Here is a 17667-nt window from a genome sequence, read left to right as displayed (position 1 = left end):
TCGGTCGAGCTCTCATTATCAAATAAGATTCTCTTCACCACATGGTTGTAGACCACAGCATGAATGATAATGGCATCATCATGTGAAAATTGGATCTCTTTCAAATATTTCAAGCTAAAAGAGATCAACTTATTTTTCTAATTTTTATATTTCTTTGTTATGGACTAAATAACCATGTCCATCCTCTGATCAAACTTCTTTTTGTTTGACGTTTAGATCCCACCAAATATCACATTAATAATTTTCGTAATAGGTCGTTTGTCCACATTGGATCTTTTTTCTTCCTTTTAATCAGGCATGCAGTCATCATTACCTCAGTTACCTTTTTCACTTTTTTTTAGTTCTTTCTAGACTGTTCTTCTTGTTTCTTTCTTTGAAATTCTTTCTCTCTTATCCCTACCTTTTTCATTCCACAAACTTGTTTAGCAAACCTCTTCTAATCAAATTCACTATGTTATTCATCAAGTTAATACAATCCTTAGTATTGTAGTCGTAATCTCTATGAAAAGCATTTTTTTGTCAGATCTTTTTTCTATTTTACCTTAGTGGCTTAGGTTTTCTGAGCTTGGAGTCTTTTTCTATTTGCATCAGAATCCTTTTTTAAGAGGTATTTAGTGTAGTGTAGTCATGATGTCTTTTGCTTGGGCTTTTTGCCCTAAGGTACCCCTTAGATTTTTTTTCTTGGGAGATTGTTGATTTTTTTTCCTCTTCTGGAGCCGACGAAAGAAGATGAGCCTTTTTCACCTTGGTTATTTTTTATTTTAGCTTCAACATTAATGTATTTTTCAACAATTAGTAGCACGTCAGCTAGAATTTTTTACAACTTTAAGGAAAATGTGAGCTTAAAGTGATACTCTGTCATTTAGTCTGCTTATCAGGGCGCCACTGTAGCAACTCATTATAGGTTTTTCACTTGAAAAGCCTCAACATTAAAACATGTGACATACTCTTTCAAATAGTCATTTCTCCCATCGTAGATCGACATCAAACTTAGTGTCATTTTTTTTATTCATTGGCTGCTGATGAAAGAAGACTAAAATAAGTAGCTGAGCTACTTGAATGAGGAATTTGACCTTGATTCCAAGCTATTGTACCATGACCAAGCTATGCCTTTAAGTATCATGGCAAGCCCTTTGCACATGAAAGGCTCGTTGGCTCCTTATATCATAATATTAGCTCGATAAAGCTAATAATGGTTAAAAGGATCAGATTTACCATCATAAGCTTTCAAAGTCGACATCTTTAATCCCTTATATGGCAAAGACCAATTTATATCCTCGATAAACGAAGAGGTTTCCAAAAACTTTAGCTCATTATCAAAGGCAAAAGCTTTATTCTTCAAGTCTTTTTTCATTTGCTTATATCCAACCTTTCAAATCCTTGCTAGGCTGTGGTTCCAATATGGTTTGTTTAGACTTTTGAGTGGTGGCATGTGTCATGGTATTCACAGGATAATGGGTCATTAGTGTTTCATCCCAATCAAATACTGATGAGGCGACACTATCGTCGTAGGTCAACAGTTTTTGTGTTGGTGAGTTATCGAGAGTTGTTGGATTTTGTGCTTTAACGGTTTGTGATAGGGTCAGGTTTTGTATCATTTCCTTCAAGAATTGTAGTTATTGGGTAAGTGTTTCAAATTGTTCCATGTTAAGGCTGCTTGCACACATCGGTCAGGGTTTGATTGGCTAAGCTGGGTATCAATCCCAATACTAACATTTTCTCCTTCCTCAACTACTTTTTTTCTTGGTGCCATGTTAGTTTCGGTAAATTAGAATCCCCCAACCGGTGGCCCAAAATATTAGTACCATGCTATTTACGAGGGGTAAAAACCTGAAAACACTAGATTGGAAGATCAATCAATGACAAAGGCTAAAAGATTTTTTAGCGTTTGCGCTCTAACATTCAAATCAGTGCTCTTTCAAGGAATGGGAAGGAAAAAATGGCAAGAGGTAAGTATGGAAGTTAAAGTCCCAATTAGTTTAGGATTACTTGAAAGTGGATATTTATACCTATGTAATGGAGGCATTTGGTCTAAATGGCCCGAGCTTTGAGTAGGGGATTAGGGTTAACGTCGTAGGCCTGAGCTGAGCTAACAGTCAACAACTCAATCAGAAGATGACAAGTTAATACTCTCATGTGCTATCAAATGGTATGCTAAAGTGAGCGAACTAATTTGAAGCCCAAAAATTCAAGTCAACTTTGTACGTTAACTTGACCAAAATAACCAAACTATCCCCTCTTAACAATTAACTTATACTCTAGTAGAAAAAATCTATTTTACTTTTTGAACCTTAAAATTTCCCATCAAATATCTCTAAAACTTTGTTTAAGATTTAGTCTCACCTTTTGTTAAAATTAGTTTAGACCTTTCATTACTAAAAATAATTAATTAGAATTTTAAAAATTTATTTTAGTTTAATATTTTCATAATTTTAAAAATATTTTAGAATTAAATTTAAATAAACATATTTTTTATTAATTAAATAATATAGTTAATTAGTTTTTTAGTTTGAAAATCTTGTTTAAAGTACAATTTGAGTCAAACCAAGCACGTGTGATGGCTCTGAACAAATCTAATTATAAACCACTTAAGTGTTTCTTTTTTAATTTATTAACAAACAATTAACGTTTCTCTTTTATTAAAAAAAAAAGAATTAATTAAAAATTGGTATCAATATTTATCACTTAAATTTAATATAAATTATAAGGATTATTGTCTTATATGTTGTCATCTACAAAGGTTTTAAATTTTAATAATAGATGATTGTCGAATTCTATTGCCTTCGTATATTTAGGATATTAATTTTAAATTTAAAGGATACTTCTATATTTCATCATATATATTGCCAAACCTTTTTTATTATTATTATGAAATTACAAAATCTTTGTGTAGTAAACACTTTCTTTTTGTTATTTTTTGGTTTTTATATAGATTTTAATTTTTTTTCGTTAATTCTTAAAAAAAAAGGGGGGGGGGGGGTGAGTTACCGAAGGAAACCTTCTAAGTTTCAAAGATAAATTAAACAGCAGAATGTTGAAATAAGATGACAAAATCACGGGAAGGAAGGGGTACCCTTATTATTATCTATTGGCAAACAGTCGACGGTGGATATGGGAAATAGCAAATACCAATTCCCATACCATAATAATTCCAATCAAATGTCCAAACATGGAGAGCAGAATTTCCCGAATTGTGACGTTGAAAGTGAAAAACGAAAGACATTACTCCAATATGTACATATATTTTATTATTAAACCAAATTTATACTATGTGAACTATTAAAAAGTTAATCATTAGCTTGCCAGCCGTAATTCCCGCTGATACCGTGACTCCCAAAGTAAATTACCAAGATTTTCAGGGCCAAAATTGTCCATAAGTCCTCTATATAAACACCCTTTTGCCATATCAATTTTCAACTCCAAGATTAAACAAAAAAAATATTTTAAAAGATGATAACAGCCGGTGATTTTTACAAGGTGATGTGTGCAGTGGTTCCACTGTATTTCGCAATGTTGGTTGCGTACGGGTCAGTGAAATGGTGGAGAATATTCAGCCCGGAGCAATGTTCCGGGATCAACAGGTTCGTGGCTGTTTTTGCCGTGCCGGTGTTGTCTTTCCATTTCATAGCTCAAAACAACCCGTACCAAATGGACACCAAGTTCATCTTGGCTGATACCCTGTCCAAGCTTCTGGTCCTTGTCTTGCTCTCGGTTTGGGCTATCTTCTTCCCCGGTGGATCACTCGATTGGCTCATCACCCTTTTCTCTGTTGCTACTTTGCCCAACACTCTTGTCATGGGCATCCCTTTGCTTAATGCTATGTATGGAGATTTCACTCAAAGTCTCATGGTGCAACTCGTTGTTCTTCAATGCATCATCTGGTATATACATATATATATATATATTGCAAATCTTCATCATGTTTTTTTTTCCTCTTTCATTTACTATATTTCTTCTCATTCAAAACAAACAAACAAACAAACAAAAAGGTTTACTACCTATCATGTTTGCACGTTGGTAAAAGCTCAATTACCTCCTTTTTTTTCTTTTTTCGTCTCTATAGCTTCACCTTTACTAGAAGTAAAGCTGAAGAGTTTGAAAAAAAGTAAAACACAAAAACATGCATTAAAAGCCTCGATTTTCAATTCAACAAAAAAAAAAAAAAAGGAGCAAGTCTCCATTCAGAAGTAGCTGTCTGCTATAGTTCATTGGCAATGATTTATCTTTAGAAAAAAACAAGATGACAAAGATTCTAAAAATATAATGGTCAAAAACAACTGTATTTCAGTTGTATCCAAAGCATTGTGGTCAATTCATTGATGCATGATTCTTTTTTTTTTACTATTACATTATATATTTTTGTCTTTATTTCTTCAAATTTTGATCATAAAGGACAGCTCACAGCCGAACATAGTTAAGAAAAAAAAAAGATAAAAAAAAATCAACAAAACACAAAGCAATCTAACGACGGCGTTTTGTGTTGCAGGTACACGCTAATGCTCTTCCTCTTCGAATACAGAGCAGCAACTCTCTTAATCAAAACCCAATTCCCAGGACCCACGGCCGCTACCATTTCCAAATTCGAGCTTGATAACGACGTAATCTCATTGGACGGCCGTGATCCTCTCCGTACAGAATCCGAAACCGACGTCAACGGTCGTATCCGCGTCCGCATCAGGCGTTCCACTTCATCGGCCCCGGACTCAGCTCTATCATCCTCCATCTGCCTCACACCTAGGGCATCCAACCTGTCCAACGCTGAAATCTTTTCCGTTAATACCCCGGGAGGACCAAATAATAACGAGATTGTTTTCTGTAATGGCGACTTGGGGTTCGGTTACCGTGCCGTTAGTCCCCGTTTGTCGGGATACGCTTCGTCGGATGCTTACTCTTTGCAGCCGACGCCAAGGGCTTCGAATTTTAACGAAATGGATGTGATTACGACGACGGCGGCGGCGACTGGGAATACACCAATATGGATGAGGTCTCCCGTGGCGGGCACAAAAGTTCTCCGGCAGCCATCTCCAGTGGTTCCTGCTAGGAAAATGGTTTGGGAGTGTCAAGATGGAGGTGGTGGTGATAATAGACAGGGATTCAAAGACCTTGGTGGTAAGTCCATGCAAAATCTTTATTAAAATAATTTTTGGTTGTTATTATAAATTTTCTTTTAGAAAGTAATTTTAGATGTAAAAATAAATTATATTATTGAATAATAATTAAGTTCAAGAGTTACAAAGTTAAATTCTTTAGAATAAAAATCACATTTACATGGAGTAAATTTTGTTTTTTTTGTTCCCTTGAATTTCAAGGAATTTAAAATTAAAACTATTTACTCAAAAAAAAAAAAAAAAGCTACCATTTTGATATATTTTGTATTAAAATATAATTTTTTTATAAAAGCCATGTTTCATGAATTTAATATAAGAAAGTCATTAAAATTAATTTTAAAATGTAAAAATAAAAATATGAGGTAATCATAGAGACATACTTTTACAACACTAGCTTTATGCACACGGATTATTTTTTATGACATAAATATCAAATTTTGATTATTTAAATAAAATTTTAAAAGATAAAAAAGAAAAATTTTATAGTTCTCTTAAACTCTTAAAAGAGAAAATTAAGGAATAACTAATAAATGCATTTGTACAAATTTTTATAAAAAGAGTGAAATTTATATTAAATTAATTTTTTTAAAAAGTTATAATTATAATAAAATATTACATATATATAATTAATTAATTAATTATTACATCACAATCAAATTATAATTACTGAATAATCAATTAACAAACTAACTAACATATTTAAACAATCAAATTTACACATAATAAAATTTGAATATAAAATTTCAATGTTTTAAGATTTCCTCGTTACTATTAAATGATTATTATAACTTATTAATACATGTATTTTTTATTTTTATATAACTGATTTGATGTTGTGTGATTCATGACACTAAATTGAATTAGGATTTTTATATTTAATATAAAAAAATTATAAAATTAGACAAATAATAATTATTTATTCATTTTTAATAAACTACTACGATTTTATTTTTTTATTATTTACTTTAATTTATAAATAGAATAAAATAAAAATGCTTTGAAAGAAAAATAACAAAACTACGAAAGCAAACAAAATTTAAATAAAAATACGATTGTAATTAAAAATTGTGAGGTAAAAATTTGGTTTTATTATTGGGAAGAAATTTATTTCAATTGAGTTGTTTTACTGTACATTTTACTTAGTTTGATATTATATTTCAACTAAATTCAGCCATAGAAAGAATAAAGATCAAACACAATTGTTGTCGCCAACAGCAACCAAAATAAGTTTCGCAAATTGTCTTACTATTTTTATCCCTACAAAAATAGTACTATAATTGAGTGCAGAGAATTGTGGCCTCATATATGAGGAAAAGTAAAAGTAAAACAGCCAAGACACATGCAGATTTTACAGGGATGCATGTACGATTTGTCTCTTAAAACACTGCCAAAAAATATTTCGTGAAACGTGTCTGTTTTTTTTTTAAATACGAGGTAAAATCTTAGTATAAATAAAAAGAAGAGGAAAGATCAAATTTTAATCAGGCTCTCAACGTCTCTTCAAATATTTTTAATTATTAAACTAAAAATTTAGCGACGAAACGTGTCTGTCTGTCATCAAATATGATAACAGAAGTTATAGCACCAGCACACACACTCACCAGAATTTGTGTATTTTTATCGTAATTATTTTATTGAATATATATAAAAAAAATTTATTATATTATAATACAAATTCCCATATCAAATAAAAATATATTTTTTAATTTTTATCATATATATGATTTTTATTAATTTTAAATTATATCATTTTTTTATGTTTTTTTCTTATATTATTTGTGTATAATATTAATAACATATCTCATCTAAAATTATCACGTTTTTTCATCATACATTATTTCAAAAAGAAGCAATTAGGGTAATGAAATTAATCTTTTTTTTTCATCCTTACATTTTGTTAAAGTCGGATCCTCACTTGATAGATAGCATCATTAGCTCAGAGCACGTGTGTAATGATAAGGAGGACAAAATGATTTTATAGTTGATATTATTATAAATTAATAGAATAATGCAATAATAATCAACACCGAAACATGCTCATCCCATTTCTCTTTGTTTAATTATCTTGCATAATTTAGAGCTTGACCTTTTGCTAATGACCTAAAAAGTTATGAACTTATCTTTGTCTTTTTTTTTTTCTGAATGATGAAAGTTTCTGTTTCTGATGAATTAATGACGTGTTTTTGTAGAGAAGGAAATTAGCTTTAGGGACAGCTCCAAAATAACAGTAGCAGAGGTGGCAGATGGAAAGGAATCTGCAGTGAGCAAACAAGAAATGCCAAATGCAATAGTCATGCTAAGACTCATACTAATTGTGGTCGGAAGGAAGCTCTCTCGCAATCCAAATACTTACTCAAGTATATTAGGCCTTCTTTGGTCTCTCATCTCCTTCAAGTGAGTTTATTAATGATTATAAGACCCTAACCATCATCGAAAGATACAAGATTTTTTTTGGAAGGTGTTAACTTATAACATATATAAAAAAAAAAAAAAATCTATCATTTATTAATTTTATCATTGAAAAAGGTTTTTTATTTTTCAACCTATGGAGTGTGGATCCACCTTTGCTAATCATGCGGGACAAAGCTAAGTTAGTTGATCCGGGTCTTAACGCAGCTAAAAACTTTGATTTAATCTCATGGATTGTGTAGGTGGAATGTTGGGATGCCAAGTTTGGTGAAATACTCAATAAAAATAATTTCTGATGCAGGCCTTGGGATGGCAATGTTCAGTTTAGGTACTTGAGTTTCCCTCTTTCACTCACCTGCTTTTGGTAAACATTGCAGCTTTAATCTTTCTCTGGCACATGAATTTTGGACGACAATTTTACTTCTATCTTTGCAAATTTTAGAAATTTAAATCCAAAAATGTCAGAGATGATAATCAGACTGATATTGCAGGGTTATTCATGGCACTTCAGCCAAGAATTATTGCCTGTGGCGCAAAAAGAGCAACAATGGGGATGGTGATCCGTTTCCTATGTGGCCCTGTAATAATGTCCATGGCGTCAATTGTCATGGGATTAAGAGGAGCAAAACTACATGCTGCCATAGTACAGGTACTGAAGTCTACAAAATGTAACAAGATTGAATTCATTTTATTACATGGTAGATGAATATCGATTAGGCTTTGATTGAAACATTGGTTGAAACTTAATCTCAGGCAGCACTTCCCCAAGGGATAGTACCATTTGTTTTTGCCAGGGAATACGGTTTGCATCCTGACATATTGAGCACAGGGTAAGTTAAAATCAAAAGTACTCAACATCTGTTCAGTTTTTGTTGGTATTCTTTGATGTCTCATTTTCTTAAGACCTTTCGATTAGCTGTATTTCTGTTTTTTTCATAGGATGTTGACATTACATGAATAACACATTGATGCACTTATATTCTTGCAGGGTCATCTTTGGGATGTTGGTTTCATTGCCTGTAACACTTGTGTATTACATACTATTAGGCATATGAAGAAAGGAAGAAACCCAAAAAAAAAAAAAAAAATAATAATAATAATAATAATAATAATAGATCAGTCGTCTCAATAAAAGATTATGGAGAAGCAAAAGCATTATATATCCTAAGTAGCTTGTGAAGTTCATGGAGAGTAGAATGTACCCGTAATTTCGCTTAATCCTATCGCTAAGCATAAGCTGTCGGGTGCAGTATATATGCTGGTTCTAGGCAACATGTCATTAGCCAGATCAAAGTTACTATATTTCTATGTCCTCATGAAACGCTCTAGAGAAAAAAATGAGGAATCTCCAAAGGCAAAAGAATAGGGTCATCTTAGGATGTTACAGGATTATTGAGGGTTTTTCATACTCTGGAATTGTTGCCCCCTCCCCCCTAGTACATAGATTAGTGGTAGCCGAAAGGAAAAAAGGATTATCATGACTTATGATTAAGGTAGGAGACTTGTTTTTCTTGTTGGGGGTGGGTAAAAAGATGCTGCAACCAAGCGTGTTTGACTCGAGAAAAGAAGAAAAAAAAAAAAAAAGAGAAAGAAAAGGCAAAATCATATCAGTTTCCCTACTTTTGTTTTTTCGCTGTCATTTTTAATATTTGGATCTATAATCACTATAGTCATTACTACAAACAGTTCTTGCTTTTCTTCTTTTCTTTGAGAGATTTCATGTATGAAAACCAGACCTAATTTGGCTTAAAATTGAAGCTTGCAAACAAGAGAGGAAGCATTGCTTGTTCCTTTGTTTGCCCATATCCCAACAGTAAGGAGGCATTTAGATTGGATGGGCACCCAAAATCTCCATCATCAAAGCATTGAAAGTAAAGAGCAAGGGATTCTTGTGGCCAAAGTCTTAAACCATAATAATTCTGTTTGCTTTTGTTGAAAAGTTTCAATTTCTTTGCCTTCAAAGTTCAAAAGAGACCATATGATGTATCAATCAGGCCCTGAATTGGACTCATATTTATATCAATATAGCACGAGTGATCAGACCATAGAAATCTGACAGATATCAATATGCAATAATGTAGGGTGTCCATCTCTCCATTGTGGAAAATATGAAGCGATAATCATTTTATGCCCGAGGAAGATACTGCAATTCCTATAAAACAAAATAATTAAGACCGCATAATAGATGCCAAAGACCATGAATTTCTCCTACTATTGTGAAATTTACAACCAAGTCAATTTTTGTAGAAGCCACGTTTCCAAAATTTATTGCCAGCAAAGAATTTTACTCCACTTAACCAATGGTAACAAAAGCTTTTTGGTTTTTCAGTTTAAAGTAAAACACAAAAATATACAAGATAGAGTTTGAAGCTAGATGTTGTTGTTTTTGTAGAGATAGAAGTATAACAAAAAAACCTCTATTTAATTATTTAAGTGCTCATAGTGAAGTGCTTATTTTGAGTTGTTGGATGTATTTGGATTTTGGGTTCTTTGAGATTTGTTTTCATTTTTGTAATTTTGGTGATTTTTATAGTAAATTTATTGCTCTTTCTTTGCCCATAGACTAGATGTAGGTCATTCAAAGATCCTAAATTTTGTGTTTTTTTTTCCTTCATTTTATTATTTGTTATCCTATGTTGGCATTTTTGTACTAGCGTTTTAGTCTCTCTATCATTATAACACCTACTTTTGTAGTAAAAATTTTCTATTCATGAAACACCAAAACTACTTAAGAACTAGCAAAATTTTGAAGAATAGATGTTTAAGTCAAGAAGACAGCTGGAGTACTCAGATTTTAAATTTTAAACTTTTGAAGAATACAATGTAAGGCAAATTAGTATATAATTTTCTTCTATATTTTACTTCTTCTAGGACTTCAACATTTCAATTTTTTGTAACAAAAGTTCGTTCCGGTCTAAGATAAGTGAAAGGGTTGTAGGTATTAAGATTTGAATCATATATTTAATATATATTATTTTTTAAAAGTAATTTTATGAATCAATTAAATTAAATTCTAAATTTTTTTCTTTTTAAAAAAAATCATTACATTATGTATGCATGAGTCATTAATAAACTTGTTTAAGGGTTAAATTATATGTTCGAGCCTAAACTTGCCTTAAATTTAGAAGGATTTGGATATAAATATTAGATCCGTTAAAGTGAACCTAGGCTTAAATTAAAGATATGTTTAGAAATACTTGATGGTTATTTATATATATTTTATATTTATAATGATATTATATATAAATAAATGGATAATTAAATAATATATTTATATGCATTAATATCATATACCTAAATGAACCTAATCACATTCAAATGTTAAATTAAATTAACAAAATTATTTTTTAAAGTTTTATTTCATTTATTATTTATTTTGAAAAAATTTTAAAATACGGATGAATTTAAATAGCTACTTTTATAAACAAGTCGAATCTAAAAAGTTAATGAAATTCATATTTTGAGCCAAATAAATTTGATGCTAATTAATATTTCATTTAAGTCCGATCCAAATTTGATGCGATGCAATTTAATGAATAGGTCTAATCATGAAATGGTAATGAATTGCTCCATTTTTTAAGAATTTGATTTTTTATTTTTTTATTGTTTATAACATGGTTATGGATATCTTTGTCGGGATTTATCTCCTCTCCAATTTTAAGGATTTATTCCCTAAATCGGCATCAGCCTTTATTTTAATCCTTTAAATTTGATTTTCGACACCTTATAAATCAATAATATAATAAGCAAAGAAAAAGGTCTTCCATTTACCTCTGTTATTGGGCCTTAAATTTCTATCTGCAGACAGCAAAGCCTATTACACAAATATCTCACGGAACTGAACTAAAGCCCGTTAAACCAACTAGGTTTTACCCCTAAAAAGAATAAAAATGAGATATTTTGAGAAATTATCATATACATTTATAATATAGTTTTTTAATTACATAAATAGAGTTATTATGATATATATATATATATATTTATAGTATAGGGTTTTTTTTATTTCATAAATAAAATTAACAGGATAATAAGTACCTTTTATATTTTAATCCAATGGGCAATGCCTATTAACATTATTATTAAAACCCAAGTTGGTGTCAAAGTTAACGGGATTTATAATTAAAAAAAAAACCAATAAAATTATCATAAAAATATAAAATCATACAAATTTATTTTTTTAAAAAAATTACTTATATAAAAAATTACCCACCACTTCTTGTTTTCATTCAGTTCAAAACATTTTTTTCTTTCTCACTACGCCACCCCTTTCCTTCTTTAAGGGCTTTGCCCTCCTATGAAAAAAATATTTTTTTATTCTAAAAAAACCATGAGTAGATTTAAAAAAAATACTATATATAGTTATCTATATCAATACATTAAAAAGAGTTAACATGTGAGTAAAATTATTATAATATCTCTTTTATTATAATTATGAAGGTATTCTTCTTATCATAATCGATAAAAATTATTCAAATACTTTTTTTATCATAATTATGAAAACACCTTTTATATTATAATTAATCAAAATTATTACAATGTATTTTTATCGTAATTACTAAAATAACCTTCTAATTGTTTCATAGAAAGTTGACAAGTGACGTTATTAAAATTACATATTAAATTTTAACATAACATAATATTAAATACATATTAAATTACTAAAATAATCCTATCATTGCTTTATAGAAATTTGACATACAACATTTTATTTAAAATTTAATATAATACTCCTATTAAATTACATATTAAATTTTAATATAATACATAATTAATTATTTATTAAATTATTAAAATACCCTAACCATTACTTCATAGAAATTTGACATGTGACATTTTATATAAATTACTATAATAACTCTATTAAATTACATATTAAATTAATTACAAAAAAAACTTAACTACATTTTAAATTACTATAACAAAATAAAAGTTTAAAAATATAATGTTATAAATAAAACATAAAAAGACATAACAAAAAATTAAATTACTTTTTATTATTTTAAAATATTTTTACAAAAAAATTATAAATTACAAAATATTAACAATCATACATTTGATCAAATGATTAATAAAAATACAACATTTAAAATATAATGTAAAAATTAAAAAAAAACTATAATTGTAATATATGAAATAATATATATGAATTTTAAAACTTTTATAAGACTTTAGTTATTTTATTATTTTATTTTAAAACAATTATAAATATATTTAAAATAATAAAAAATTAATAAATAGAAATAAAAAGTTTTGAGAAAAAATAATTCAAACCCAACATATCGGGTAGCTATTTCTAGTTCATATGAATATAGCCAACATATATATATATATATATATATTATTTAAGTCTTTTTTTTTTAGAGTAAATGTGCTAATCAAGCTTATGGGGAAACTGTTAGGTGATAAAATTACAATTTTTTTTCATTTTGATGTATATTTTTCTTAAAAAAAAGGAACTATAAAATAATTACTTAAAGATTAGTTATGGAAAAGACTAGAACAAGAAAAAGCATAAAATTTGAGTGAATTATCATAAAGTGAGAATAAGAAATTAAATGATAACGTGACATTTGTGTTTTTTTTTTTTTTTGAAAATTTAGAATTGGAATATTGATATTTTTTAATTTTCATATTTTTTTTGTGAATTTTTTAACCTTTCCTCATAGTATTTTGTTGGATCATGTAAATTATGTGTTTTATATATTAATTTAATAGAATAATTTTTAAAAAAAATTAAAAAAATAAAGAAAAGATTTTTTATAAAAAGTGATAAAAATTTAAAAAAAAACTCTAAATAAACGCATTTGATTTAATGTGACACAAAATAATATTCTATTAGACATAGCATGATCCATAAAAATTATAAATATTATCATATCAGATCATATTTTTAATTTTTGTAGATCATATTGATATTATACATTAAATAATAATATTAGATTGATACAATCAAGTTACACATAAATTAATTTTTAATAGACCGTGTCAATCTCCTTGTGAGTTTATGATAAACCGATAAATATTTGAATACGTACAAATTATTTTTAAGCTAAAACAAATTAAAATCTTGGTGTTTATTTGATTTAAAAAAAAAAAAAGGAAACAAAACAATGAGCTTAAAAATTGGATGAAGGAAATCGTTGTGAACAATGGCTTGAGTGGCACGTAGCGCTTTACTGTCCAAATTCATCGGCCTTTTAAAAGCTCAACTTGAACCCCACGTTGACCTGATCATTCCCAGAAAAGCGAAACCAGAAATCTAAAACAACCCAAATCCAAAACTGCTCAACCAAGGCTACGTGTCCGTTCCTGTAGGCGCCCATGGTTATCCCGAATGTTTCAACACAGCCGCTTATAACTTGTACCAAAACCAAAACCAAAACCACGACACTAGTAACACAAAAACCAGACACAGAATCGCTAGAAAACCGACATTGACAAATCAAAATCATTGGAAAGCTTGCAAATCTAATAAAATCAAATGGGTATCATGGTACATTTGATTTCTTTCTACTATTTCTGCTATAAATAGAACTCAGTTAATGGTTTTTTTTCATACTCAAATTCACAATAGAACAAAAATATTAGAGGAGTAAAGTAATCAGATTAAAAAAATTCTCTAGTTTTGTCTCAGACAAAATTAAACAGCCATGAGTACTGTTGGTCAGGTCATCCGATGCAAAGGTGATCAGCTGTCTGCTTTATACTTTTGTTTCAATTATTTCTGGTTATATGATCACTGTCCTTTGTTGGATTTCATCTTATCTGTATGGGAGTGGTTTTGCCTGTTGGTTTTGAGGTCTTGATCGATGCTCGGGATTTATTGTTAAACCGTTTCTCTTTATTTGACCTCTAGAGATTTTTTTTTTGTCAGAAAAGACAATCTAAAAAATGGATTCGTTTTGTGTGTAAACAAAGCTACTATATACTTAGATTTAGCTTTAGCTTTTTCCAGTTTGATGGAAATTCTTCTTTGAATCTTAGGCAATTCATCTAAGTAGTTCTTAATAATCGGTTGTTTCGCGATTGTTTTGCTAATTCAGTGGTCGTGGTTTTGCAGCCGCGGTGGCATGGGAGGCTGGGAAGCCACTGTCGATGGAAGAAGTGGAAGTGGCACCACCACAGAAAAATGAAGTCCGTATTAAGATACTCTTCACTTCGTTATGTCACACCGACGTCTACTTTTGGGAGGCTAAGGTTACACTTCTCCTTAGACTTAATTATTTTTTGGGTGATTGGTTCTATATATTTGTTGAAGAAGTAAAACCATTTAGCTTTTGTTTTGGAAAAAGAATTTCCATGAGAAAAGTTTTGACCAAGCACAATGTTATTGAGTGATCTGGAAACAATCTGTTAAATTACTGATTATTTGGAGAATATTGGCATTGCATTTATGTTGGGGTCTGGTCTAGTTTTAAGCCAAATTGCTTATCCTCTACATTGGCTTTGGCCAGTGATTAATTTCTTTCGATTCCTTCATCTAAAGCTATACATTTGCTTAAGTTATAGTCTTAGATATAAGACTCTGATTCCCATCTCTCGGATTGACATTGACAACTTTTTTCTCTTTTTGTAGGGACAAAATCCTCTGTTTCCTCGCATACTTGGTCATGAAGCTGGAGGGTATGTATATGTCTAAAATGCTTGAGAGAGTTTCCAGATTTTAGACAGATATAACCTTGAAATTGCATTAAAACTGTTTAAATGAGATGTGTAACAGTTTTTTTTTTTTTTTTTGGTGAATTTAAATTAACCGGATTGGATGTCCTATTAGTTTCTGAAGACTGCAACTAATTGACCAAATTCTCATGTATAACCAGTTTCTTTGAACTTTCTGGTCTTTAGGATTGTGGAGAGTGTAGGCGAGGGCGTGACTGATCTCCAACCAGGTGATCATGTCCTCCCTGTCTTCACTGGAGAATGCAAGGAGTGTCGCCACTGCTTGTCAGAAGAAAGTAACATGTGTGATCTCCTCAGAATCAACACTGATAGGGGTGAAATGCTTCATGATGGGAAATCTAGATTTTCCATCAATGGGAAGCCTATTTACCACTTTCTTGGCACCTCAACTTTTAGCCAATACACCGTTGTCCATGTTGGCCAGGTTGCCAAGATCAATCCAGATGCTCCACTTGATAAAGTGTGTGTTCTAAGTTGCGGAATGTCCACAGGTTTGGGACTTGCGGAGAACTTCGTTTTTTCTCATTTTTCTGTATATATAAATAATGCTAATGACAAGGAGGAATTTCTTGTCTCACAACTTATTTTGCTTGTGCCTGTAGGTTTTGGTGCCACTGTTAATGTTGCTAAACCCAAAAAGGGTCAGTCCGTTGCAATTTTTGGACTGGGTGCTGTTGGTCTTGCTGTGAGTTATTCTTATTGCTTTTATGTTTTTTCCCCCTTGGCAACTAGGAAAGTGTTGGACTGTTTTATCCTTAATTCTCTTTTGTGAAATTTAGGCTGCTGAAGGAGCAAGAGTTTCTGGGGCTTCTAGGATTATTGGTGTTGATTTGAACCCCAACAGATTTGAAGAAGGTAGCATTAATTTAATTGTTATTTACTTAAGTCATTCGAAGATTGTTATATTCATGGTTAAGCAAAGTTACAAAATTGATCATGTTTCCCTTATTACTTCTTGCAGCCAAGAAATTTGGTGTTACAGAGTTTGTGAATCCAAAAGATCACAACAAACCTGTTCAAGAGGTTGGTTCCTGCTTGAAAATTTAATTTAGTATATGGTTCTTTTAGTTTCAAATTGTATCACAGATGGTTAACATTCCTGATCCTTCAACTTGAAAATTCATTTACGATTCTGACATGACCATACAGTTGCGGGGATCACCCTACATAAAACCTGCATTTATATAATCTACTTGTTTGAGATCCTGATTTGTGAAGCACATCCTTGTAGCTAGCTATTGGCTAGTGGATTATGGATGTATTAATACTAGAAATGTACTAGTGACTATTTGTTTTATGGGGTTTAACATTGTGCTTCTAATAAGTAGGTGATTGCTGAGATGACTGGTGGAGGAGTTGATCGCAGTGTTGAATGCACAGGGAGCATCCAGGCCATGATTTCTGCATTTGAATGTGTCCATGATGTAATTAGCTCCACAACCTCTTCTTCAGAGATGAGAGATTATATCTGTTTACATTGTCATTTTTAGCTGAAATCGCTTGTTTTCAGGGTTGGGGTGTTTGTGTGCTTGTTGGTGTCCCAAACAAAGATGACGCATTCAAAACTCATCCAATTAATCTACTGAATGAGAGGACTCTCAAGGGTACTTTCTTTGGCAACTACAAGCCTCGGTCTGATATTCCTGCTGTTGTTGAGAGATACATGAACAAGGTGAGTTTACATTTCTTGTTTAATGAATATCTTAGTCGAGACATGTCTACCTCTTTTCTCCTCTACCAATACCAATAAAAACTAACATTGTCATCCTTGATGTTGCAGGAGCTTGAACTGGATAAGTTCATCACTCACTCTGTCCCTTTCTCCGAGATCAACAAGGCATTTGAGTACATGCTCGCAGGCGAGGGTCTGAGATGCATGATTCGCATGGATGCTTAAGGAACGGCCGAATTAATCCATGGATGAAGATGGTGTTTTTTTTTTTTTTTTTGAAAGAGTTTTATAGCGTACATGGAAGAGTGATGGAGTGAGTAAATAATTTGTGGTCCATGGTTTTGCAGTTTTGCAGGATCTAAGTAGTATTAGTTTTTGACACGCCCATGTGTATTTGTAATCTTTAAAACTTTATTCCAATAAATAATTTTTTTATGTTTTGATAATATTGATAAATATTAATAGTTAATTTTTATTTTGGTATAAGTAAAATTTAATACTTATATGATTAAAATTTTGATAATATTTTATAAAATTTTGATTACTTTTGACTTTAGTCTAATAATTTATTATTACAAAATAATTTTTTTATATAAAATAATATTATTTTATTTAAATTTAAAATTTTTTTGTTAAATTTTTTTTAGTAATCAAAATTTAATTTGTGATAATTTTAAGTATTAAAAAAATTTATTAATGATTGATAATTAAGTTATCATTAATTTATTTTTATATTATTAATAATTTATTATTAAATTTTTAATAATATATTATTGTTAAATTATTATAATTTACTAC

General features: G+C 30.2%; 2 protein-coding genes across 3 annotated transcripts; both read left to right on the top strand.

Moving 5' to 3' along the window:
• The first annotated feature begins 3415 nt into the window (after nucleotides 1-3415).
• Nucleotides 3416-9583, top strand: LOC111311203 (auxin efflux carrier component 6-like). 2 transcript variants are annotated; one of them, XM_022910580.2, is made up of 7 exons: nucleotides 3416-3881; nucleotides 4487-5109; nucleotides 7298-7502; nucleotides 7760-7845; nucleotides 8009-8166; nucleotides 8271-8347; nucleotides 8506-9112. In XM_022910580.2, exons 1-7 carry the CDS (start codon nucleotides 3451-3453, stop codon nucleotides 8570-8572), a joined length of 1647 nt encoding a protein of 548 aa, XP_022766315.2. In that variant the 5' UTR covers nucleotides 3416-3450; the 3' UTR covers nucleotides 8573-9112. The 2 variants fall into 2 exon arrangements, with proteins under 2 accessions (XP_022766315.2, XP_022766313.2); XM_022910578.2 differs by lacking the exon at nucleotides 8506-9112 and adding an exon at nucleotides 9276-9583 and having other exon boundaries at nucleotides 3431-3881.
• Nucleotides 9584-14072: 4489 nt separating this feature from the next.
• LOC111312220 (alcohol dehydrogenase class-P-like) lies at nucleotides 14073-17315 on the top strand. The gene is made up of 10 exons (XM_022912287.2): nucleotides 14073-14201; nucleotides 14578-14714; nucleotides 15094-15140; nucleotides 15363-15688; nucleotides 15800-15882; nucleotides 15977-16052; nucleotides 16159-16220; nucleotides 16526-16621; nucleotides 16708-16869; nucleotides 16978-17315. Exons 1-10 carry the CDS (start codon nucleotides 14168-14170, stop codon nucleotides 17092-17094), a joined length of 1140 nt encoding a protein of 379 aa, XP_022768022.1. The 5' UTR covers nucleotides 14073-14167; the 3' UTR covers nucleotides 17095-17315.
• Nucleotides 17316-17667: the final 352 nt, after the last annotated feature.

The sequence above is a fragment of the Durio zibethinus genome, chromosome 1 (assembly GCF_047325235.1).
Source record: "Durio zibethinus cultivar Kanyao isolate XHJ-2024 chromosome 1, ASM4732523v1, whole genome shotgun sequence".
Taxonomy (NCBI): Eukaryota; Viridiplantae; Streptophyta; class Magnoliopsida; order Malvales; family Malvaceae; genus Durio; species Durio zibethinus.
Note: the sequence above shows the minus strand (reverse complement) of the source record. Positions and strands in the feature narration are given on the sequence as shown.